Source organism: Carcharodon carcharias (assembly GCF_017639515.1).
Source record: "Carcharodon carcharias isolate sCarCar2 chromosome 36 unlocalized genomic scaffold, sCarCar2.pri SUPER_36_unloc_2, whole genome shotgun sequence".
Classification (NCBI taxonomy): Eukaryota; Metazoa; Chordata; class Chondrichthyes; order Lamniformes; family Lamnidae; genus Carcharodon; species Carcharodon carcharias.
Window position 1 is genome coordinate 2,197,215 of NW_024470737.1, and position 24,359 is coordinate 2,221,573.

General features: G+C 56.7%; 1 protein-coding gene across 3 annotated transcripts in view; it reads left to right on the forward strand.

The window, feature by feature from the left end:
- LOC121274429 (rho guanine nucleotide exchange factor 2-like) overlaps nt 1-24,359 on the forward strand; it is a 120,754-nt gene that overhangs the window by 67,313 nt on the left and 29,082 nt on the right. For all 3 annotated transcript variants that reach the window (XM_041181759.1, XM_041181758.1, XM_041181760.1), the window contains exons 3-11: nt 7,963-8,030; nt 9,163-9,226; nt 12,977-13,121; nt 14,136-14,245; nt 15,243-15,389; nt 16,590-16,840; nt 17,091-17,216; nt 17,399-17,516; nt 18,271-18,519. In XM_041181759.1, the coding sequence (XP_041037693.1) occupies nt 7,963-8,030; nt 9,163-9,226; nt 12,977-13,121; nt 14,136-14,245; nt 15,243-15,389; nt 16,590-16,840; nt 17,091-17,216; nt 17,399-17,516; nt 18,271-18,519 (1,278 nt within the window). The remainder of the gene's footprint in view (nt 1-7,962; nt 8,031-9,162; nt 9,227-12,976; nt 13,122-14,135; nt 14,246-15,242; nt 15,390-16,589; nt 16,841-17,090; nt 17,217-17,398; nt 17,517-18,270; nt 18,520-24,359) is intronic.

The following is a 24,359-nucleotide window of genomic DNA, read 5'->3' on the forward strand; positions in this document are numbered from 1 at the left end:
AGTGTTGGGGTGAGGGTTGGTATTGGGGTGAATGTGTCAGTGTTGGGGTGAGGGTCAGTGTTGGGGTGGGGGCGGTCAGTGTTGGGCTGAGGGTCAGTGTTGGGGTGGGGGGGTCAGTGTTGGGTGTGAGGGTCAGTGTTGGGGTGAGGGTCAGTGTTGGGGTGGGGGTCAGTGTTGGGGGTGGGGGTCAGTGTTGGGGTGAGGGGTCAGTGTTGGGGTGGGGGTGTCAGTGTTGGGGTGGGGGTCAGTGTTGGGGGTGAGGGTCAGTGTTGGGGGTGAGGGTCAGTGCTGGGGTGAGGGTCAGTGTTGGGGTGAGTGTCAGTGTTGGGGGTGTGGGTCAGTGTTCGGGTGAGGGTTTGTGTTGGGGTGAATGTGTCAGTGTTGGGGTGAGGGTCAGTGTTGGGGTGGGGGTCAGTGTTGGGGGTGAGGGTCAGTGTTGGGGTGAGGGGCTGTGTTGGAGTGAGGGGTCAGTGTTGGGGTGAGGGTCAGTGTTGGGGTGAGTGTCAGTGTAGGGGTGAGGGTCCGTGTTGAGGTGGGGGGGTTAGTGTTGGGGTGGGGGGGGTCAGTGTTGGGGGTGAGGGTCAGTGTAGGGGTGAGGGTCCGTGTTGAGGTGGTGGGGTCAGTGTTGGGGGTGGGGGGGTCAGTGTAGCGGTGAGGGTCAGTGTTGGGGTGGGGGGTCAGTGTTGGGGGTGAGGGTCAGTGTTGGGGTGGGGGGGTCAGTGTTGGGGGTGAGGGTCCGTGTTGGGGTGAGGGTCAGTGTTGGGGGTGCGGGTCAGTGTTGGGGGTGAGGGTCAGTGTTGGGGTGGGGGGGTCAGTGTTGGGGGTGAGGGTCAGTGTTGGGGTGAGTGTCTGTGTTGGGGGTGAGGGTCAGTGTTCGGGTGAGGGTTGGTGTTGGGGGTGAGGGTCAGTGTTGGGGGTGAGGGTCAGTGTAGGGGTGAGGGGCAGTGTTGGAGTGAGGGGTCAGTGTTGGGGTGAGGGTCAGTGTTGGGGTGGGGGTCAGTGTTGGGGGTGAGGGTCAGTGTAGGGGTGAGGGGCAGTGTTGGAGTGAGGGGTCAGTGTTGGGGTGAGGGTCAGTGTTGGGGTGAGTGTCAGTGTAGGGGTGAGGGTCCGTGTTGAGGTGGGGGGGTTAGTGTTGGGGTGGGGGGGGTCAGTGTTGGGGGTGAGTGTCAGTGTAGGGGTGAGGGTCAGTGTTGGGGTGGTGGGGTCAGTGTTGGGGGTGGGGGTTCAGTGTTGGGGGTGAGGGTCCGTGTTGGGGTGAGGGTCAGTGTTGGGGGTGAGGGTCAGTGTTGGGGTGGGGGGGTCAGTGTTGGGGGTGAGGGTCCGTGTTGGGGTGAGGGTCAGTGTTGGGGGTGCGGGTCAGTGTTGGGGGTGAGGGTCAGTGTTGGGGGTGAGGGTCAGTGTTGGGGGTGGGGGGGTCAGTGTAGCGGTGAGGGTCAGTGTTGGGGGTGAGGGGTAAGTGTTGGAGTGAGGGTCAGTGTTGGGGTGAGGGTCAGTGTTGGGGGTGAGGGTCCGTGTTGGGGTGAGGGTCAGTGTTGGGGTGGGGGGTCAGTGTTGGGGGTGAGGGTCAGTGTTGGGGTGGGGGGGTCAGTGTTGGGGGTGAGGGTCAGTGTTGGGGTGAGTGTCTGTGTTGGGGGTGAGGGTCAGTGTTCGGGTGAGGGTTGGTGTTGGGGGTGAGGGTCAGTGTTGGGGGTGAGGGTCAGTGTAGGGGTGAGGGGCAGTGTTGGAGTGAGGGGTCAGTGTTGGGGTGAGGGGTCAGTGTTGGGGTGGGGGTCAGTGTTGGGGTGGTGGGGTCAGTGTTGGGGTGGGGGGGGTCAGTGTTGGGGGTGAGTGTCAGTGTAGGGGTGAGGGTCAGTGTTGGGGTGGTGGGGTCAGTGTTGGGGGTGAGGGTCCGTGTTGGGGTGAGGGTCAGTGTTGGGGGTGAGGGTCAGTGTTGGGGTGGGGGGGTCAGTGTTGGGGGTGAGGGTCCGTGTTGGGGTGAGGGTCAGTGTTGGGGGTGCGGGTCAGTGTTGGGGTGGGGGGGTCAGTGTTGGGGGTGAGGGTCAGTGTTGGGGGTGAGGGTCAGTGTTGGGGTGGGGTGTCAGTGTTGGGGGTGAGGGTCAGTGTTGGGGGTGAGGGTCAGTGTTGGGGGTGAGGGTCAGTGTTGGGGTGGGGGGTCAGTGTTGGGGGTGAGGGTCAGTGTTGGGGTGGGGGGGTCAGTGTTGGGGGTGAGGGTCAGTGTTGGGGTGGGGGGTCAGTGTTGGGGGTGAGGGTCAGTGTTGGGGTGGGGGGGTCAGTGTTGGGGGTGAGGGTCAGTGTTGGGGGTGAGGGTCAGTGTTGGGGGTGAGGGTCAATGTTGGGGTGAGGGTCAGTGTTGGGGGTGAGGGTCAGTGTTGGGGGTGAGGGTCAGTGTTGGGGTGGGGTCCTGGATCCGGGGGGTGTATGGGTCCAGGTTGCCTCAGACACAGGATTTATAGTTCTGTCGAAGGGTCATGAGGACTCGAAACGTCAACTCTTTTCTTCTCCGCCGATGCTGCCAGACCTGCTGAGTTTTTCCAGGTAATTCTGTTTTTGTTTATGTCTGGATTTACTGGAATTTCCCAGCCTTCAGCAGTCACCCTGTCTGTCCCCTCACCGTGTATTCCCCGTGGCTCTGTCTGGATGGGTTTCCCCTCTCCCCGGCTCCTCTACTCACTGATCACAGCAGACGGGCTGGACCCTGCTTGCCTGACCTGGACATCAACCATCTCCCCTGTCTCTCCCTCTCTCTCTCTCCCCCTGTCTCTCTCTCTCTCTCCCCTGTCTCTCTCTCTCTCTCTCTCTCTCCCCCTGTCTCTCTCTCTCTCTCTCTCTCCCATCTCTCCCTCTCTCTCTCTCCCCCTGTCTCTGTCTCTCTCTCTCTTCCCCTGCCTCTCTCTCTCCCTCTCTCTCTCTCTCGACCTGCCTCTCTCTCCCTCTCCTTCTCTCTCTGTCTCTCTCTCTCCCTCTCTCTCTCTCCCCCCACCGTCTCTCCCTCTCTCTCTCCCCCCGTCTCTCTCTCTCTTTCCCTCTCTCTCTCTCTCTACCTGTCTCTCTCTCCCTCTCTCTCTCTCCCTCTCTCTCCCTCTCCCTCTCCCTCCCCGTCTCTCTCTCTCTCTCCCTCTCTCTCTCTCTCTCTCTCTACCTGCCTCTCTCTCCCTCTCCCTCCCCGTCTCTCTCTCTCTCTCCCTCTCTCTCTCTCTCTCTCTCTACCTGCCTCTCTCTCCCTCTCCCTCTCTCTCTGTCTCTCTCTCTCTCTACCTGCCTCTCTCTCCCTCCCTCCCTCTCGCGCTCCATCTGAATTACCCTCCCCCCTGTTTGCTTCACCCTCAGCAGTCTGAACCCAAGCCCAAAGTCAGTCTGAATGTCCGGCCGCCAGCCAACCCAGAGTGTGCTCGACAGCGACTGCACCCCCCACCTCCCCACTCTCTCCCAGCTCCACAAAGGGCAGATCTGGCCCCCTGCCCAGGAGTGCTGCCTCCTGCCTGAACAATGGATGTATCTGGGCTGCCTGAACGCTCAGCAATTTAATCCTTTTGGATTGTCAGCGTCGCCTGCAACTGAACCCATTTCACATCTGACGGACGTCGCTGGCATCTGTAAATAAACTGCCCATTGTCCTGGGGTTTGGACAGCAGCCAGCCTCTGGCTCCTGGCCGGAGTACAGGGCCCGGGCAGGTTGTGACTGTCATCAGCGATGAGATGGATTCAAACACCAGCAAACACACTGACTCCACATCCACACAACACCCCGGAGGAACGCTCCCACCTCCATTCCAGAGTTTACGGTGTGATGGGCGGAGTGTTCTAAAACTGACCCTCCCTTCGGTGCCAGAATAGCAACTCTCTCCCTAAGATATACCCCCCCACCCCCAACATTCTCCCCCCCACCCCACAGTTATTCAGCTAATCCAAGATGGGGTTTAGGCTCAAATTTAACCCATTCAAAACCCGCCAACAATTGCACAGAGTTAACATCAGACTCCGCACCGGGAGTGACAGTCCCTGAACCGGACTCTGCACCGGGAGTGACAGTCCCTGAACCAGACTCCGCACCGGGAGTGACAGTCCCTGAACCAGACTCCGCACCGGTAGTGAAAGTTCCCAAACCAGACTCCGCACCCAGAGTGACAGTCCCCGAATCAGACTCCTCACCCAGGGTGAAGGTTCCCGAACTGGACTCCGCACCGCGTGTGACAGTCCCTGAATCGGACTCCGCACCTGGAGTGACTGTCTCCGAACCGGACTCTACGCCGGGAGTGACTGTCCCCGAACCGGACTCCACACCGGGAGTGACGAACCGGACTCCGCACCAGGAGTGAAAGTTCCTGAACCAGACTCCACGCTGGGAGTGAAGGTTCCTGAACCGGACTCCGCACCGGGAGTGAAGGTTCCCGACCCAGACTCCGCACCAGGAGTGACTGACCCCGAACCGGACTCTGCACTGGGAGTGACTGTCCCTGAACCGGACTCCACACCGGGAGTGACTGTCCCTGAACCGGACTCCGCACCGGGAGTGACTGTCCCTGAACCGGACTCCGCACCGGGAGTGACTGACCCCGAACCGGACTCCGCACCGGGAGTGACAGTCCCTGAACCAGACTCCGCACCGGGAGTGACTGTCCCTGAACTGGACTCCGCACCGGGAGTGACTGTCCCTGAACTGGACTCCGCACCGGGAGTGACTGACCCTGAACCAGACTCCGCACCGGGAGTGACAGTCCCCGAACCGGACTCCGCACCGGGAGTGACTGTCCCTGAACCGGACTCCGCACCGGGAGTGACAGTCCCTGAACCGGACTCCGCACCGGGAGTGACTGTCCCTGAACCGGACTCCGCACCGGGAGTGACAGTCCCTGAACCGGACTCCGCACCGGGAGTGACAGTCCCTGAACCGGACTCCGCACCCAGAATGACAGTTGCTCAGCTTATTCCAAATGAGAGTGACTATAGCTATGAGGATAGGTTGGACAGGTAGGGACTGTTTTCCTTGGAGAAGAGAAGTCTGAGAGGAGGCTTGATAGAGGCATTCAAGATCCTGAGGGGTTACGGACAGGGTAAATAGTGAGAAACCGTCCCCACTCAAGAGAGCATCAGGAACGAGGGGGCACGGGTTCAATGTTATGGGCAAGAGGGGTAAAGGCGATGTGAGGGAAAATTGCTTCACCCAGAGTGGGGGTTGGAGTCTGGAAGGAAATTCCTGAGAGGATGGTGGAGGTAGGTTCGATCGAGGTATTCCAGAGGGAACGGGATTGCTACCGGAAAAGAGAGAGTGTGCAAGGTTAGGGGGGGGTAAGACAGGAGGGCGGTGGGATGAGGCAGAAGGCTCTCACAGGGAGCCCGTGCGGATTCGATGGGCTGAATGGCCTCCTTCTGCACTGGGACGTTTCTGTGGTTCTGGTGGGGCCCTGCCTTTGCTCTCAGGGTCTTTCTCGGACCTCCCCCCTGCCCCCCACCCCCGCCAGCTGCCAGCCTTTGTGTGTTGAGGAGAGTCACTTCGCCTGGTGACCTTTTGTTAGCTTCTGTCATCTCGGGTTTCACCGGCCCAGCCTTCAGTACAGAGAGAGAGAGAGAGCGAGAGAGAGAGGGGGGCCATCTGTCGACAGACCCCCTCCCCCTCCTCCTCCTCCTCCCCCGATCCTGTCTTTATCACCTAACCATAGCCCAGGCCTGTTAGGCCTGGACTTCTCCACCTGTCTGGCTGCATCTCGGCCTACACGGTCCCAGCTGTCTCCCACCCCCCCACAGCCCTTCTCCGCCCACTGTCCCCCCACCCCGCAGGGGCTTGTCAGAGGCAGTTACCGCTCCACGAGGCTCCTCCCGCGGCTGCCGAGCTGCTCCGAAGGGGATCGAGGCAGCCAGCTCTGCCGGAGAGTCCGCGCCCCACCACCGAATGGCATTTCGAAAGGCGACACCGCACCTCAGCAGCTCCTGGGGCCCAACAAAGGCCCCTGGGGGAATGGGAGGCTCCCCCGTTTTTCCCGGTTCCAGGAAACTCCCGACCACCCGAAACCCTCCTCCCCCACCCCCACCGGAGTCCAAGCTCGCACCCAGTCCCCGTTCACCCATCAACTCCCCGCGCCCGCCCCCACCCACCCCCTGTGCTCGCTGACCCACACTGACTCCCGGTCCGGCAACACCTCCATTTTCAAATTCTCACCCTCGTTTTCAAATCCCTCCTCACCCCCTCCCTATCTCTGTAACCTTCCTCCAGCCCCTACACCCCTCCCTATCTCTGTAACCTCCTCCAGCCCCTACACCCCTCCCTATCTCTGTAACCTCCTCCAGCCCCTACACCCCTCCCTATCTCTGTAACCTCCTCCAGCCCCTACACCCCTCCCTATCTCTGTAACCTCCTCCAGCCCCTACACCACTCCCTATCTCTGTAACCTCCTCCAGCCCCTACACCCCTCCCTATCTCTGTAACCTCCTCCAGCCCCTACACCCCTCCCTATCTCTGTAACCTCCTCCAGCCCCTACACCCCTCCCTATCTCTGTAACCTCCTCCAGCCCCTACACCCCTCCCTATCTCTGTAACGTCCTCCAGCCCCTACACCCCTCCCTATCTCTGTAACCTCCTCCAGCCCCTACACCCCTCCCTATCTCTGTAACCTCCTCCAGCCCCTACACCCCTCCCTATCTCTGTAACCTCCTCCAGCCCAAACACCCCTCCCTATCTCTGTAACCACCTCCAGCCCCTACACCCCTCCCTATCGCTGTAACCTCCTCCAGCCCCTACACCCCTCCCTATCTCTGTAACCCCGTCCAGCCCCTACACCCCTCCCTATCTCTGTAACCTCCTCCAGCCCCTACACCCCTCCCTATCTCTGTAACCTCCTCCAGCCCCTACACCCCTCCCTATCTCTGTAACCTCCTCCAGCCCCTACACCCCTCCCTATCTCTGTAACCTCCACCAGCCCCTACACGCCTCCCTATCTCTGTAACCTCCTCCAGCCCCTACACCCCTCCCTATCTCTGTAACCTCCTCCAGCCCCTACACCCCTCCCTATCTCTGTAACCTCCTCCAGTCCCTACACCCCTCCCTATCTCTGTAACCTCCTTGTGCACCCACACCCCTCCCTATCTCTGTAACCTCCTCCAGCCCCTACACCCCTCCCTATCTCTGTAACCTCCTCCAGCCCCTACACCCCTCCCTATCTCTGTAACCTCCTCCAGCCCCTACACCCCTCCCTATCTCTGTAACCTTCTCCAGCCCCTACACCTCTCCCTATCGCTGTAACCTCCTCCAGCCCCTACACCCCTCCCTATCTCTGTAACCCCCTACACCCCTCCCTATCTCTGTAACCTCCTCCAGCCCCTACACCCATCCCTATCTCTGTAACCTCCTCCATCCCCTACACCCCTCCCTATCTCTGTAACCTCCTCCAGCCCCTACACCTCTCCCTATCTCTGTAACCTCCTCCAGCCCCTACACCCCTCCCTATCTCTGTAACCTTCTCCAGCCCCTACACCTCTCCCTATCGCTGTAACCTCCTCCAGCCCCTGCACCCCTCCCTATCTCTGTAACCCCCTACACCCCTCCCTATCTCTGTAACCTCCTCCAGCCCCTACACCCATCCCTATCTCTGTAACCTCCTCCATCCCCTACACCCCTCCCTATCTCTGTAACCTCCTCCAGCCCCTACACCCATCCCTATCTCTGTAACCTCCTCCAGCCCCCTCTCTCTCTCTCCTCCTTTAAGATGCTCCTTAAAACCGACCTCTTTGACCAAGCTTGTGGTCACATGTCCCGAATCTCTCTGTGTGAGGCTGGACTGTTGAATTATGTCTGACAACGTTCTCGCAAAGCGCCTGGGATGTGTTGCTAAGTCCAAGCTGCTATATAAATGCAGTTTCTTGTTGTGTAGCGTGTAATACTGGACTGCTAACACTGATGCTGTCTCGATATGAGGATAATTTCAGTAATGCTCTAACCCTGTCTCTCTCTCTCTCTCTCTCTCTCTGCAGATTGCAATGTCACCATTCACAAAACCTGCAAGGACACTCTCTCATCCTGTACCAAGGTCAAACAGAAGGTGGGAGCTTGCTCTGTCCACAGCCTGGTGTCTTATCCTGGTACTCCAGGGCTGGATCATATCACCCTCTGTCCCTCTCTCTCCCTCCTCCTCTCCCCCTCCATCTCTCTTTCCCCCCCTCCCTACCCCTACCCCCCTTTCTCCGTCCCCCTCCATCTCCTCCCCACCTCCGCCCAACCTTCCCTTCTCTTCAGACTCACTCCTCTCTCTCCCTCTCTCCCTCCTCCTCTCCCCCTCCATCTCTCTCTCTCTGTCCTATCTCCCCCTCCATCTCCATTCCCCCCACTCTATTCCTCCCCCCTTTCTCCATCCCCCTCCATCTCTCACTCCCTCTCCCCCAACCTTTCCCTTCCCTTCAGACTGACTCCTCTCTCTCCCCCACTCCCTCTATCACCCTCTCTCTACCTCCTCCTCTCACTCTCCCAACCCATCTCTCCCTCTCTCACTCTTTCCCCTTCCCTCTCTCCTACCCCGTGTCTCCCTCCCCATCTCTCTCTCTCCCTCTCTCTCTCTCCCTCCCTCTCTCTCCCTCCCTCTCTCCCTCCCCTCCCTATCTCTGCCTCCCCGTCTCCCCCTCCCTCTCTCCGCTCTCTCACTCATCCCTCTCCCTCCCTCCCCCTTCTCTCCCACTTCTTCTGTCCCCTCACCTTTATCACTCCCTCTCGCTCCCCTCACACCACAATCTCCCACTCCATCTACCCTTTCCTTCTCTCCTCCCTGCCCTCCCACTTACTCATCCCCCTCCCTCTCACCCTCTCCCCACCCCAAACCCCGCCCCCTCCCCCCCCCCACCTCTCTTGTGAGAGCTTGCCGTGTGACCATTGGCTGAAAATGCTTTGGGAGATCCTGAAGTGGTGAGAGACACTATAGAAAAAGTGAAGCATGTTTGGCTGGAGCAGTGGGGAGGGGGCTTCTGCACTTTAGGGGCTGCGAGAGACACCACAGCGCCTCTGCTGGAAGGGAGGGCGTCATTACAACGTGACCTGTTTACATAGGAAGTCTCCCTAAAGAAGCATGGGAAGTTACAATGGAAATCTCTGGCAGTGAGGCTGCACGGGTTGAGGATATTTTGATAAGTGGATCGCCGATCTGGCATGGAATTTGTGAAAATTTGTTGCCTTTGTGGTTACAGCAGCTGAAGGCAGCCCAGGTGAAGAATAACTCAGCTTTACAGAACGTCTCCATGAGGCATAAAGGTATGCAAGTGCTGGAAATGGGCAGTAGGATGAGGGCATGTTGGAGCTGCACATGGTGGGGGTGGGTCATGACCTCCACAGTGGGTCACGACCTCCACAGTGGGTCACGACCTCCACAGTGGCTCATGACTCTCCTCAGTGAGTCACGACCTCCTCAGTGGGTCATGACCTCCTCAGTGGGTCATATCCTTCTCTATGGGTCACAACAACCTTGGTGGTTCATGGCCTCCTCGGTGGGTCACGACCTCTTCGTTGGGTCATGATTTTCTCAATGCGTCACCACCTCCTCAGCGGGTCACAACCTTCTTAGTGGGGCATGACCTCCTCGATCTGTAACAACATCCTCGGTGGGACATGACCTTCTCAATGGGTCACGACCTCCTTGTTGGACCACAACCGTTTCAATGGGTTATGACCTGCTTGGTGGGACATGACCTTCTCAATGGGTCACGACCTCTTCGTTGGACCACGACCTTCTCAATGGGTTATGACCTCCTCGGTGGGTCACGACCTTCTCAATGGGTGACGAACTCTTCATTTGGTCACAACCTTCTCCATGGGTCACGACCTCCTTGTTGGGTCACGATCCTCTCAATGGGTCATGACACTCCTCAGTGGGTCATGACCCTCCTCAATGGGTCATGACCCTCCTCAGTGGGTCACAGCCTTCTTGATAGTTCACGGCCACCTCAATGTCATGCTGGGGAAGGCCCAGGCTGCATCGTTGGTCTTGGTGGTATCAAATGGTCACATGGGACCCCTGAAGGCTCAGTGGGTCCCACTAAGAGTCTTTCATGCTTGCAGCACTGGCAGAGCAATGCAGCTGGGTGCCAGTGCTCCCATCCTGGGGAGACTGATGTGAATCTAAGGTATAAAACAGAGGAGGGAGCAGTTTCTGTGTTTCCCCCCTCACCCTCGGCCCTCACTCCTTCTCCTCCTTCTCTCCCGACCCCATTCCTTATCCCTCACTCAGCCCCTGCGCCCACCTCACTTTATCCCCTCCCCCCTCTCTCCTTATATCATCACATATACATACAACTTCCAGCAGAGAAAAACAGGCCATTCGGCCCTTCTGCTCCGTGCTGGTGTTCCTGCCCCACACAAGAGTCCTCCCACCCCCTCTCCATCTCACTACCATCAACATATCCTTCTATTCCTCTCTCCCTCATGTGTTTATCCTGCTTCCCCCCTACCTTCAATCCATCTCTGCGATTCACCTCGACCACTCCCCGTGGCAGCGAGTCCCACGTTCTCCCCACTCCCCGTGGGAGCGAGTCCCACATTCTCCCTGTGGGAGCGAGTCCCACATTCTCCCTGTGGGACTGAGTCCCACATTCTCCCCACTCCCCGTGGGAGCGAGTCCCACATTCTCCCCGTGGGAGCGAGTCCCACATTCTCCCCACTCCCCGCGGGAGCGAGTCCCACATTCTCCTCATTCCCCGTGGGAGCGAGTCCCACATTCTCCCCACTCCCCATGAGAGTGAGTCCCACATTCTCCCAGTGGGAGCGAGTCCCACATTCTCCCCGTGGGAGCGAGTCCCACGTTCTCCCCACTCCCCGTGGGAGCGAGTCCCACGTTCTCCCCACTCCCCGCGGGAGCGAGTCCCACATTCTCCCCACTCCCCGTGGGAGCGAGTCCCACGTTCTCCCCACTCCCTGTGGGAGCGAGTCCCACATTCTCCCCGTGGGAGCAAGTCCCACATTCTCCCCACTCCCAGTGGGAGCGAGTCCCACGTTCTCCCCACTCCCCGTGGGAGCGAGTCCCACATTCTCCCCACTCCCCGTGGGAGCGAGTCCCACATTCTCCCCACTCCCCGCGGGAGCGAGTCCCACATTCTCCCCACTCCCCGTGGGAGCGAGTCCCACGTTCTCCCCATGGGAGCGAGTCCCACATTCTCCCTGTGGGAGCGAGTCCCACATTCTCCCCACTCCCCGTGGGAGCGAGTCCCACATTCTCCCCACTTCCTGTGGGAGCGAGTCCCACATTCTCCCCACTCCCAGTGGGAGCGAGTCCCACATTCTCCCCACTCCCCGTGGGATCGAGTCCCACATTCTCCCCACGGGAGCGAGTCCCACATTCTCCCCACCCCGCGGGAGCAAGTCCCACATTCTCCCCACTCCCCGTGGGAGCGAGTCCCACATTCTCCCCACTCCCCGCGGGAGCGAGTCCCACATTCTCCCCACTCCCCGTGGGAGCGAGTCCCACGTTCTCCCCATGGGAGCGAGTCCCACATTCTCCCTGTGGGAGCGAGTCCCACATTCTCCCCACTCCCCGTGGGAGCGAGTCCCACATTCTCCCCACTCCCAGTGGGAGCGAGTCCCACATTCTCCCCGTGGGAGCGAGTCCCACATTCTCCCCGTGGGAGTGAGTCCCACATTCTCCCCACTCCCCGTGGGAGCGAGTCCCACATTCTCCCCACTCCCCGTGGGAGCGAGTCCCACATTCTCCCCGTGGGAGCAAGTCCCACATTCTCCCCACTCCCCGCGGGAGCGAGTCCCACGTTCTCCCCACTCCCCGTGGGATCGAGTCCCACATTCTCCCCACGGGAGCGAGTCCCACATTCTCCCCACTCCCAGTGGGAGCGAGTCCCACATTCTCCCCACTCCCCGTGGGAGCGAGTCCCACATTCTCCCCACTCCCCGTGGGAGCGAGTCCCACATTCTCCCCACTCCCCGTGGGAGCGAGTCCCACATTCTCCCCACTCCCAGTGGGAGCGAGTCTCACATTCTCCCCACTCCCCGTGGGAGCGAGTCCCACATTCTCCCCACTCCCCGTGGGAGCGAGTCCCACATTCTCCCCACTCCCCGTGGGAGCGAGTCCCACATTCTCCCCACTCCCAGTGGGAGCGAGTCTCACATTCTCCCCACTCCCAGTGGGAGCGAGTCTCACATTCTCCCCACTCCCCGTGGGAGCGAGTCCCACATTCTCCCCGTGGGAGCGAGTCCCACATTCTCCCCACTCCCCGTGGGAGCGAGTCCCACATTCTCCCCGTGGGAGCGAGTCCCACATTCTCCCCACTCCCCGCGGGAGCGAGTCCCACATTCTCCCCACTCCCCGTGGGAGCGAGTCCCAAGTTCTCCCCACTCCCCGCGGGAGCGAGTCCCACATTCTCCCCACTCCCCGTGGGAGCGAGTCCCACATTCTCCCCACTCCCCGTGGGAGCGAGTCCCACATTCTCCCCACTCCCCGTGGGAGCGAGTCCCACATTCTGCCCACTCCCCGTGGGAGCGAGGCCCATATTCTGCCCGCTCCCCATTGGAATGAGTCCCACATTCTCCCCCGTTCTCTGGGTAAAGCCATTTCTCCTGAATTCCCCATCGGATTTATCAGGGACTGTCTGATATCGATGGCCCCCCTCGTTCTGGTCTCTCCCCCCCACCCCGACAAGTGGAAACATCTTCTCTACGTCGACCCTATCAAACCCCTTTCAGGATTTTAAAGACCTCGATCAGGTCCCCCCCTCGGTCTCCTCTTTCCCAGAGAAAAGAGCCCCGGCCTGTTCGGCCTTTGCCGATCGGTTATAAACCCTCTCCGCTCTGGTATTTTCCTGGTGGATCTTTTTTTTTTGTCCCTTCTCCAGTGCCCCCCACCATTCTTCTCATAACATGGGGACCAGATCCAGGCCTAGTATTCCTGCGGTGGTCCAGCCGCCTGAGCTAGCACACCTCCCTCCCTCCCTCCCTCTCGCCTCTCTCTCTTCCTGTTCCCCGGCTGTGATATTCTCTCTCTCTCTCTCTCCACCTCGACAGTCCCGCTGGGTCGCGAGCGGCCGAATTCTGCCATCTACCCGTCAGACAGCTTCCGCCAGTCACCGCTTTTCTCGCAGCTGGGAACTCGCCGGGGACGGTCTGCCTTCCAGTCGCTGTCCAAGAGCGTCTCGACCAACAACATCGGGTAAGGCACACGACCGCGAGGGATAGGAGCAGGAGTAGGCCCTTCGGCCCATCCAATCTGCACCGACACGTGAGAAACCCCTGACCTACCTCCCTAATCCCATTGACCAGCGCTTGGCCCATAGCCTTGAATGTTATGAGGTGCCAAGTGCTCATCCAGGTACTTTTTAAAGGATGTGAGGCTAACCCGCCTCCACCACCCTCCCAGGCAGCGCATTCCAGACCGTCACCACCCTCTGGGTAAAAAAGGTTTTTCCTCACATCCCCCCTAAACCTCCTGCCCCTCACCTTGAACTTATGCCCCCTTGTGACTGACCCTTCAACTAAGGGGAACAGCTGCTCCCTATCCACCCTGTCCATGCCCCTCATAATCTTGTACACCTCGATCAGGTCGCCCCTCAGTCTTCTCTGTTCCAACGGAAACAACCCAAGTCTATCCAACCTCTCCTCGTAACTTAAACGTTTCATCCCAGGCAACATCCTGGTGAATCTCCTCTGCACCCCCTCCAGTGCAATCACATCCTTCCTATAATGTGGCGACCAGAACTGCACACAGTACTCCAGCTGTGGCCTCACCAAGGTCCTATACAACTCTAACATGACTCCCTACTTTAGTAATCTATGCCTCGATTGATAAAGGCAAGTGTCCCATATGCCTTTTTCACCACCCCACTAACATGCCCCTCTGCCTTTATACTCAACAATGGAGCATCCACAACCCTCTGGGGTCGAGAATTCCAAAGATTCACCACCCTTTGTGTGAAGAAATTTCTCCTCCATCTCAGTCCTAAATGATCAGCCCCTTATCCTGAGACTGGACTCCCGTGTTTTAGATTCTCCGACCAGTGGAAACAATCTCTCAGTGCCCACCCTGTCAAACCCCTTCAGGATCTTGTAGGTTTCAATCAGATCGTCTCTCACTCTTCTAAACCCCATGTCTCTGAATGATAGAAAGTGCCCACGCCAAGGCTCCCAGGTTCTCTCCTACCTTCATCCGATGTGTTCCCGTTTTCAGGAATCTGAACGACGACACGCCACTCGGAATCCGGAGAATCCTGTCTCAATCCACAGACTCACTCAACATGAGGAACCGCACACTCTCAATAGAGTCTCTTATTGACGAAGGTAAGAGATTCCAACATGGCTACCCCTCTAGGAGAGTTAGGCATGAAAGCGCCAATCTCACCCAGAAGTGGTTGGGGGGATGGTGGGCAAGATCTAACCCCCCCCTCCCCCGCCCCGCCGGCCAATCTGGTTTGCATAGGAAGGTACAGCTCAGAAACAGGCCATTCGGCCCTACTGCTCCTTGCCGGTGTTTCTGCTCCACGTGGGCCTACTCCAATACCATGCGTTGGCCCTGGCTGAGTGGGTCACTCTGTCTCACCTCGGCGAGGAGTCAGACTGAGGGAGTGCCGCACAGTCTGAGGGTCAGTACTGAGGGAGATCCGCACAGTCTGAGGGTCAGTACTGAGGGAGATCCGCACTGTCGGAGGGTCAGTACTGGGGGAGCACCGCACTGTCGGAGGGTCAGTACTGAGGGAGTGCTGCACTGTCGGAGGGTCAGTACTGAGGGAGTGCTGCACTGTCGGAGGGTCAGTACTGAGGGAGTGCTGCACTGTCGGAGGGTCAGTACTGAGGGAGTGCCGCACTGTCGGAGGGTCAGTACTGAGGGAGCGCCGCACTGTCGGAGGGTCAGTGCTGAGGGAGAGCCGCACTGTCGGAGGGTCAGTACTGAGGGAGTGCCGCACTGTCGGAGGTGCCGTGTTTCAGGATGACACATTAAACCAAGGCCCCCATCTGCCTCCTTGGGTGGATGTAAAAGATCCCACGGCTGCTATTGGAAGGGGAGTGGGCTGGGGCAGGGAGAGGCGGGTGGGAGATCTCCCCGGTGTCCTGGGGCCCGATGTTTATCCCTCAACCAACATCAACAAAAGAAACAGGGTCATTATCACGTTGCTGTCTGTGGGAGCTTGCTGTGCGCAGATTGGTGTTTCCTACAGGATGAGGTGACGCGCTCTGGGCTGTCCTGAGGCCGTTTGAGGGGCTGTAGTTTTGGGGACATTCCCTTCCCTTTCCTTGACCCCTGAACTCTGACCTGGCCAGTCGCTGTGTGTGTCCTCAGGAGCGGAGGTCATTTACCAGCAGCTGATGGGCGACCTGGAGGTGGACGAGAGATATTTTGAGGCCGACTCTTGGAGTCTCGCTGTCGATACCAGCTTCCTGCAACAGCACAAGAAGGACGTGATGAAGCGGCAGGATGTGATCTACGGTGAGTGAGGCTGATCGACCAAGGTGGGCGCGCTCCTGATACAACGCACCGCACCACCCCCCCCCCACCGCCTCCCCGCCGCTCTCCAACTCCCGGCACCGGCCACGATTCCCTTCTCCTCCCTTCCTCTTCTCACATCCCTGGACAGGATGGTGGGAATACCAGCCCCCCTCCCCACTCCCCCCGAAATGATGAGCTGCCCCCTGCGTTCGGAATGGGCGGGCAGAAACCTTCACACCTATCCGCCTGGGGGTGGCTGGGTGGGGGTGGTGAGGGAGTTTCGTCAGGCTGCCCAAAGCCTGTAGAGCGTGAGCTCTTGGCCCTGTGACCTCCCCCCACCCTCCTCCCCAACTCCACGACCCCAAGACTAGGATCGGAACTGTGGGCCCACCTGATGGCCCAGAACCCCCACCCCAATCCTCTGTATGCCTGACCCTTGACCGCGTGACCCTTGGTTAAGTGACTCTTGACCATGTGACTGTGTGACCCTGCCAACCCTGACCAAACCATCCTCAACCCTTCACCCCGATCTCTGAACCTGACCCTAATCCTGTCTCGCTGACCCATGACCCTAACCCTAGCCATAACCTTAACCCTAACTCTGTTGCCCGATCCCTGAACTCGATCCTGACCCCTGACCCCTGAATCCCATCCTGACCCTAACCTGAATCCGGCACCTCTGATCCCTCACCTTGCCCTAAACCTGACCCCTCGCCCTAACACCTGACCCTAATATGACTCAGACCCTGCTCCCCAGCCCTTACACTCAAGACCCGGCACTCTGACCCTGCCAATCTGACCCTTACACACTGACCTTGTCCTCTGACCTTTATGCTCTGACCCTTACACTTTGACCTTTATACCTTGTCCCTAACCCATACACTCTGACCCTACTACTCTGAACCTTACACTCTGCCCCTGCCACTCTGAACATTACACACTGAACCTTACACTCTGACCCTTACACTCTGAACTTTACACTCTGAACTTTACACTCTGAACCTTACACTCTGAACCTTACACTCTGAACCTTACACTCTGAACCTTACACTCTGAACCTTACACTCTGAACCTTACACTCTGCCCCTGCCACTCTGACCCTTACACTCTGAACCTTACACTCTGAACCTTACACTCTGACCCTGCCACTCTGACCCCATCACTCTGACCCTGCCTGCCTGACCCTGTGACTCTCTGCAGAGCTAATCCAGACGGAGGTGCACCACATGCGGACCCTGAAGATTATGTCTGATATATTCCGGAAGGGAATGTTAGAGGAGTTACAGATGGATCGCTGCATAGCCGACACCATGTTCCCCGCTCTCGATGACCTGATTGAATCCCATGTCCAGTTTCTATCCCGACTCCTCGAACGTCGCAAGGAGTCACTTGTCTCGGGAAGCGACAAGAACTTTGTTATCAACCGGATCGGCGACATCCTGGTCAGCCAGGTAACAGAAACCAGCACCAAGTCTGTCTCCATCTCTCTCTCTCTCTGTATCTCTCTCTCTCTGTCTCTGCCTCTCTCTCTCTCTGTCTGTCTGTCTCCCTCTTTCTCCCTCTCTCTCTCTTTGTCTCTCTCTGTCTCCCTGTCTCTCTCTCCCTCTCTCTCTCGCCATGCTAATCTCTCTCTCCTTCTCTCTCTCTCTCTGCCTCTCTCCCTCTATCTCTCTCCATGATAATCTTTCTCTCTCTCTCCAGTTCTCGGGTCAGTGTGCGGACCTGATGAAGAGAGCCTACGCTGAGTTCTGCAGCCGACATACCAAAGCCGTGAAGCAGTACAAGGAGCTCTTTACACGGGACAAGCGATTCCAGCAGTTTGTGCGGGTGAGTGATCACCATGTCTGCCCTAACATCGCAAATTCAGGGATCGAAACAGCAGCTCCTTCCCTTCATATAGTAACCCCAGTCCCTGCGATCTCACAGAGGGAGCTTTACCCTGTAACTAACCCCGTGCTGTACCTGTCCTGGTTTGTGGTCCTGATGTTTTCTCCTGTGCCTCATTGTAGAGAATGACACGAAGTTCTGTTCTGAGGAGACACGGGATCCAGGAGTGCATCTTACTGGTTACACAGAGAATCACCAAGTACCCTGTGCTCATTGATCGCATTCTGCAAAACACCAAAGGTAGGTATCATACAGAATCTGCAGCATATATGCAGACCTCTCAGCCTGTGTTCAGTGCCCGAGCAGGTCTGGGGTTAGGGGCTAGAACCAAGGGTCAGAGTCCCAGCAGGCCCAGGGTTAGCTTCCCCGCAGGGCTGGCTTTAGTGTCTCAACAAGGCCAGGAGTCAGGATCCCAGCAGGGCAGGGGTCAGGGCCTGGGTCAAGGTTTAAGCAGGGCTGGGGGTCAAGGGTCGGTGTCCAGGTTCAGGGCCCGAGCAGGCCCGGAGCTTAGATGTCAGGGCTGGGTTCAGGGTCCGTGCAGGCCTAGGGTCAGAGGTCAAGGCCGGGCCCAAGGTCTGAGCAGGCCCGGGGTCAGAGGTCAAGGCTGGGTTCAGGGTCTGAACAGGTCCAGGGTCAGAGGTCAGGGCTGGGTACAGGGTCCAAGCCGGCCTGGGGTCAGAGGTCAGGGCCGGGATCAGGGTCCGAGCAGGCCTGGGGTCATAGTTCAGGGCTGGGTTCAGTGTCCGAGCAGGGTTATCATCCTGGGGAATCACTGTCACTTCAATGGTCAATGTCCCCTTGAAGCTCATTCGAATAGAGAATGTATAATGAGTGAACCCAAGTTGGGCCTGGATTTAGAGCAGTCGAGGCTGGGCTAGCACTGGCACCAGGAGTAGGTGGGCCGATCGGCCTCCGTCCAGCTTAGAGGCCCTGGTGCAGGACAGTAGAATGGCAGCGGACGTAGTAACCCAGAGCTTGTTCTGTGAATCGCCAGGGAATGAGGAAGATCGCAGAGACTTGAGCACTTCTCTGAGCTTGGTGAAGGAACTGATTTCTTCAGTGGATCAGGAGGTTCACGAGTGTGAGAAGAGGTTCCGTCTACAGGACATCTATAACCGGATGGACACAAAGGCCGTGGCCGCCATGCGTAGTGGACGGCAGTTTCGCAGAGAGGACCTGATTCGCCGGAAGCTGGTCCACGATGGCTTCCTCCTGTGGAAGACCGCAGCAGGCCGCTTCAAAGGTAAGGCTTCAAAAACCGCCAAGCGCAGCCAGGCCGCTTCAAAGGTAAGGCTTCAAAAACCGCCAAGCACAACTAGGCCGCAACCGGGGCACCAACTGAGAATCTTCCTCCATAATTCGCATGGAGCTCGGGAGCCTTGAGCCATGATCTGTCAGAGGGACCAGTCAGAAAGATCACTTATCCCACAGGGAGATATCTGTACACTGACTGGTGTCTCTCAGTCTCTCTCTCTCTCAGGGAGATATCTGTACACTGACTGGTGTCTCTCTCTCCCTCTCTCTCTCAGGGAGATATCTGTACACAGACTGGTGTCTCTCAGTCGCTCTCTCTCAGGGAGATATCTGTACACTGACTGGTGTCTCTCAGTCCCTCTCTCTCTCAGGGAGATATCTGTACACTGACTGGTGTCTCTCAGTCCCCTCTCTCTCTCTCAGTGAGATATCTGTACACTGACTGGTGTCTCTCAGTCCCCTCTCTCTCTCAGGGAGATATCTGTACACTGACTGGTGTCTCTCAGTCCCCTCTCTCTCTCTCTCTCAGGGAGATATCTGTACACTGACTGGTGTCTCTCAGTCCCCTCTCTCTCTCTGAGATATCTGTACACTGACTGGTGTCTCTCAGTCCCTCTCTCTCTCAGGGAGATATCTGTACACTGACTGGTGTCTCTCAGTCCCCTCTCTCTCAGGGAGATATCTGTACACTGACTGGTGTCTCTCAGTCCCTCTCTCTCTCTCAGGGAGATATCTGTACACTGACTGGTGTCTCTCAGTCCCTCTCTCTCTCAGGGAGATATCTGTACACTGACTGGTGTCTCTCAGTCCCCTCTCTCTCTCAGGGAGATTTCTGTACACTGACTGGTGTCTCTCAGTCCCCTCTCTCTCAGGGAGATATCTGTACACTGACTGGTGTCTCTCAGTCCCTCTCTCTCTCAGGGAGATATCTGTACACTGACTGGTGTCTCTCAGTCCCTCTCTCTCTCAGGGAGATATTTGTACACTGACTGGTGTCTCTCAGTCCCTCTCTCTCTCAGGGAGATATCTGTACACTGACTGGTGTCTCTCAGTCCCTCTCTCTCTCTCAGAGAGATATCTGTACACTGACTGGTGTCTCTCAGTCCTCTCTCTCTCTCAGAGAGATATCTGTACACTGACTGGTGTCTCTCAGTCCTCTCTCTCTCTCAGGGAGATATCTGTACACTGACTGGTGTCTCTCAGTCGCTCTCTCTCAGGGAGATATCTGTACACAGACTGGTGTCTCTCAGTCCCTCTCTCTCTCAGGGAGATATCTGTACACTGACTGGTGTCTCTCAGTCCCTCTCTCTCTCAGGGAGATATCTGTACACTGACTGGTGTCTCTCAGTCCCCTCTCTCTCAGGGAGATATCTGTACACTGACTGGTGTCTCTCAGTCCCCTCTCTCTCAGGGAGATATCTGTACACTGACTGGTGTCTCTCAGTCCCTTTCTCTCAGGGAGATATCTGTACACTGACTGGTGTCTCTCAGTCCCCTCTCTCTCTCTCAGGGAGATTTCTGTACACTGACTGGTGTCTCTCAGTCCCTCTCTCTCTCAGGGAGATATCTGTACACTGACTGGTGTCTCTCAGTCCCTCTCTCTCAGGGAGATATCTGTACACTGACTGGTGTTTCTCAGTTCCTCTCTCTCTCAGGGAGATATCTGTAAACAGACTGGTGTCTCTCAGTCCCCTCTCTCTCTCAGGGAGATATCTGTACACTGACTGGTGTCTCTCAGTCCCCTCTCTCTCTCAGGGAGATATCTGTACACTGACTGGTGTCTCTCAGTCCCCTCTCTCTCTCAGGGAGATATCTGTACACTGACTGGTGTCTCTCAGTCCCTCTCTCTCTCAGGGAGATATCTGTACACTGACTGGTGTCTCTCAGTCCCCTCTCTCTCTCAGGGAGATATCTGTACACTGACTGGTGTCTCTCAGTCCCTCTCTCTCTCAGGGAGATATCTGTACACTGACTGGTGTCTCTCAGTCCCTCTCTCTCTCAGGGAGATATCTGTACACTGACTGGTGTCTCTCAGTCCCCTCTCTCTCAGGGAGATATCTGTACACTGACTGGTGTCTCTCAGTCCCCTCTCTCTCTCTCAGGGAGATTTCTGTACACTGACTGGTGTCTCTCAGTCCCTCTCTCTCTCAGGGAGATATCTGTACACTGACTGGTGTCTCTCAGTCCCTCTCTCTCAGGGAGATATCTGTACACTGACTGGTGTTTCTCAGTTCCTCTCTCTCTCAGGGAGATATCTGTAAACAGACTGGTGTCTCTCAGTCCCCTCTCTCTCTCAGGGAGATATCTGTACACTGACTGGTGTCTCTCAGTCCCCTCTCTCTCTCAGGGAGATTTCTGTACACTGACTGGTGTCTCTCAGTCCCCTCTCTCTCTCAGGGAGATATCTGTACACTGACTGGTGTCTCTCAGTCTCTCTCTCTCTGAGATATCTGTACACTGACTGGTGTCTCTCAGTCCCTCTCTCTCTCAGGGAGATATCTGTACACTGACTGGTGTCTCTCAGTCTCTCTCTCTCTCAGGGAGATATCTGTACACTGACTGGTGTCTCTCAGTCCCTCTCTCTCTCTCAGAGAGATATCTGTACACTGACTGGTGTCTCTCAGTCCTCTCTCTCTCTCAGAGAGATATCTGTACACTGACTGGTGTCTCTCAGTCCTCTCTCTCTCTCAGGGAGATATCTGTACACTGACTGGTGTCTCTCAGTCGCTCTCTCTCAGGGAGATATCTGTACACAGACTGGTGTCTCTCAGTCCCTCTCTCTCTCAGGGAGATATCTGTACACTGACTGGTGTCTCTCAGTCCCCTCTCTCTCTCTCAGGGAGATATCTGTACACTGACTGGTGTCTCTCAGTCCCCTCTCTCTCTCAGGGAGATATCTGTACACTGACTGGTGTCTCTCAGTCCCCTCTCTCTCTCTCTCTCAGGGAGATATCTGTACACTGACTGGTGTCTCTCAGTCCCCTCTCTCTCTCTCAGGGAGATTTCTGTACACTGACTGGTGTCTCTCAGTCCCTCTCTCTCTCAGGGAGATATCTGTACACTGACTGGTGTCTCTCAGTCCCTCTCTCTCTCAGGGAGATATCTGTACACTGACTGGTGTCTCTCAGTCTCTCTCTCTCTGAGATATCTGTACACTGACTGGTGTCTCTCAGTCCCTCTCTCTCTCAGGGAGATATCTGTACACTGACTGGTGTCTCTCAGTCTCTCTCTCTCTGAGATATCTGTACACTGACTGGTGTCTCTCAGTCTCTCTCTCTCTGAGATATCTGTACACTGACTGGTGTCTCTCAGTCCCTCTCTCTCTCAGGGAGATATCTGTACACTGACTGGTGTCTCTCAGTCCCCTCTCTCTCTCAGGGAGATATCTGTACACTGACTGGTGTCTCTCAGTCCCCTCTCTCTCTCAGGGAGATATCTGTACACTGACTGGTGTCTCTCAGTCCCCTCTCTCTCTCTCTCTCAGGGAGATATCTGTACACTGACTGGTGTCTCTCAGTCTCTCTCTCTCTGAGATATCTGTACACTGGTGTCTCTCAGTCTCTCTCTCTCTGAGATATCTGTACACTGACTGGTGTCTCTCAGTCCCTCTCTCTCTCAGGGAGATATCTGTACACTGACTGGTGTCTCTCAGTCCCCTCTCTCTCTCAGGGAGATATCTGTACACTGACTGGTGTCTCTCAGTCCCCTCTCCCTTTCAGGGAGATATCTGTACACTGACTGGTGTCTCTCAGTCCCTCTCTCTCTCAGGCAGCTATCTGTACACTGACTGGTGTCTCTCTCTCCCTCTCTCTCTCAGGGAGATATCTGTACACAGACTGGTGTCTCTCAGTCGCTCTCTCTCAGGGAGATATCTGTACACTGACTGGTGTCTCTCAGTCCCTCTCTCTCTCAGGGAGATATCTGTACACTGACTGGTGTCTCTCAGTCCCCTCTCTCTCTCTCAGTGAGATATCTGTACACTGACTGGTGTCTCTCAGTCCCCTCTCTCTCTCAGGGAGATATCTGTACACTGACTGGTGTCTCTCAGTCCCCTCTCTCTCTCTCTCTCAGGGAGATATCTGTACACTGACTGGTGTCTCTCAGTCCCCTCTCTCTCTCTGAGATATCTGTACACTGACTGGTGTCTCTCAGTCCCTCTCTCTCTCAGGGAGATATCTGTACACTGACTGGTGTCTCTCAGTCCTCTCTCTCTCAGGGAGATATCTGTACACTGACTGGTGTCTCTCAGTCCCTCTCTCTCTCTCAGGGAGATATCTGTACACTGACTGGTGTCTCTCAGTCCCTCTCTCTCTCAGGGAGATATCTGTACACTGACTGGTGTCTCTCAGTCCCCTCTCTCTCTCAGGGAGATTTCTGTACACTGACTGGTGTCTCTCAGTCCCCTCTCTCTCAGGGAGATATCTGTACACTGACTGGTGTCTCTCAGTCCCTCTCTCTCTCAGGGAGATATCTGTACACTGACTGGTATCTCTCAGTCCCTCTCTCTCTCAGGGAGATATCTGTACACTGACTGGTGTCTCTCAGTCCCTCTCTCTCTCAGGGAGATATCTGTACACTGACTGGTGTCTCTCAGTCCCTCTCTCTCTCTCAGAGAGATATCTGTACACTGACTGGTGTCTCTCAGTCCTCTCTCTCTCTCAGAGAGATATCTGTACACTGACTGGTGTCTCTCAGTCCTCTCTCTCTCTCAGGGAGATATCTGTACACTGACTGGTGTCTCTCAGTCGCTCTCTCTCAGGGAGATATCTGTACACAGACTGGTGTCTCTCAGTCACTCTCTCTCTCAGGGAGATATCTGTACACTGACAGGTGTCTCTCAGTCACTCTCTCTCTCAGGGAGATATCTGTACACTGACTGGTGTCTCTCAGTCCCCTCTCTCTCAGGGAGATATCTGTACACTGACTGGTGTCTGTAATTCCACTGTCTCTCAGGGAGATATCTGTACACTGACTGGTGCCTCTCAGTCCCTTTCTCTCAGGGAGATATCTGTACAGTGAGTGGTGTCTCTCAGTCCCCTCTCTCTCAGGGAGATATCTGTACACTGACTGGTGTCTCTCAGTCCCTCTCTCTCTCAGGGAGATATCTGTACACTGACTGGTGTCTCTCAGTCCCTCTCTCTCAGGGAGATATCTGTACACTGACTGGTGTTTCTCAGTTCCTCTCTCTCTCAGGGAGATATCTGTAAACAGACTGGTGTCTCTCAGTCCCCTCTCTCTCTCAGGGAGATATCTGTACACTGACTGGTGTCTCTCAGTCCCCTCTCTCTCTCAGGGAGATATCTGTACACTGACTGGTGTCTCTCAGTCCCCTCTCTCTCTCAGGGAGATATCTGTACACTGACTGGTGTCTCTCAGTCCCTCTCTCTCTCAGGGAGATATCTGTACACTGACTGGTGTCTCTCAGTCCCCTCTCTCTCTCAGGGAGATATCTGTACACTGACTGGTGTCTCTCAGTCCCTCTCTCTCTCAGGGAGATATCTGTACACTGACTGGTGTCTCTCAGTCCCTCTCTCTCTCAGGGAGATATCTGTACACTGACTGGTGTCTCTCAGTCCCCTCTCTCTCAGGGAGATATCTGTACACTGACTGGTGTCTCTCAGTCCCCTCTCTCTCTCTCAGGGAGATATCTGTACACTGACTGGTGTCTCTCAGTCCCTCTCTCTCTCAGGGAGATATCTGTACACTGACTGGTGTCTCTCAGTCCCTCTCTCTCAGGGAGATATCTGTACACTGACTGGTGTTTCTCAGTTCCTCTCTCTCTCAGGGAGATATCTGTAAACTGACTGGTGTCTCTCAGTCCCCTCTCTC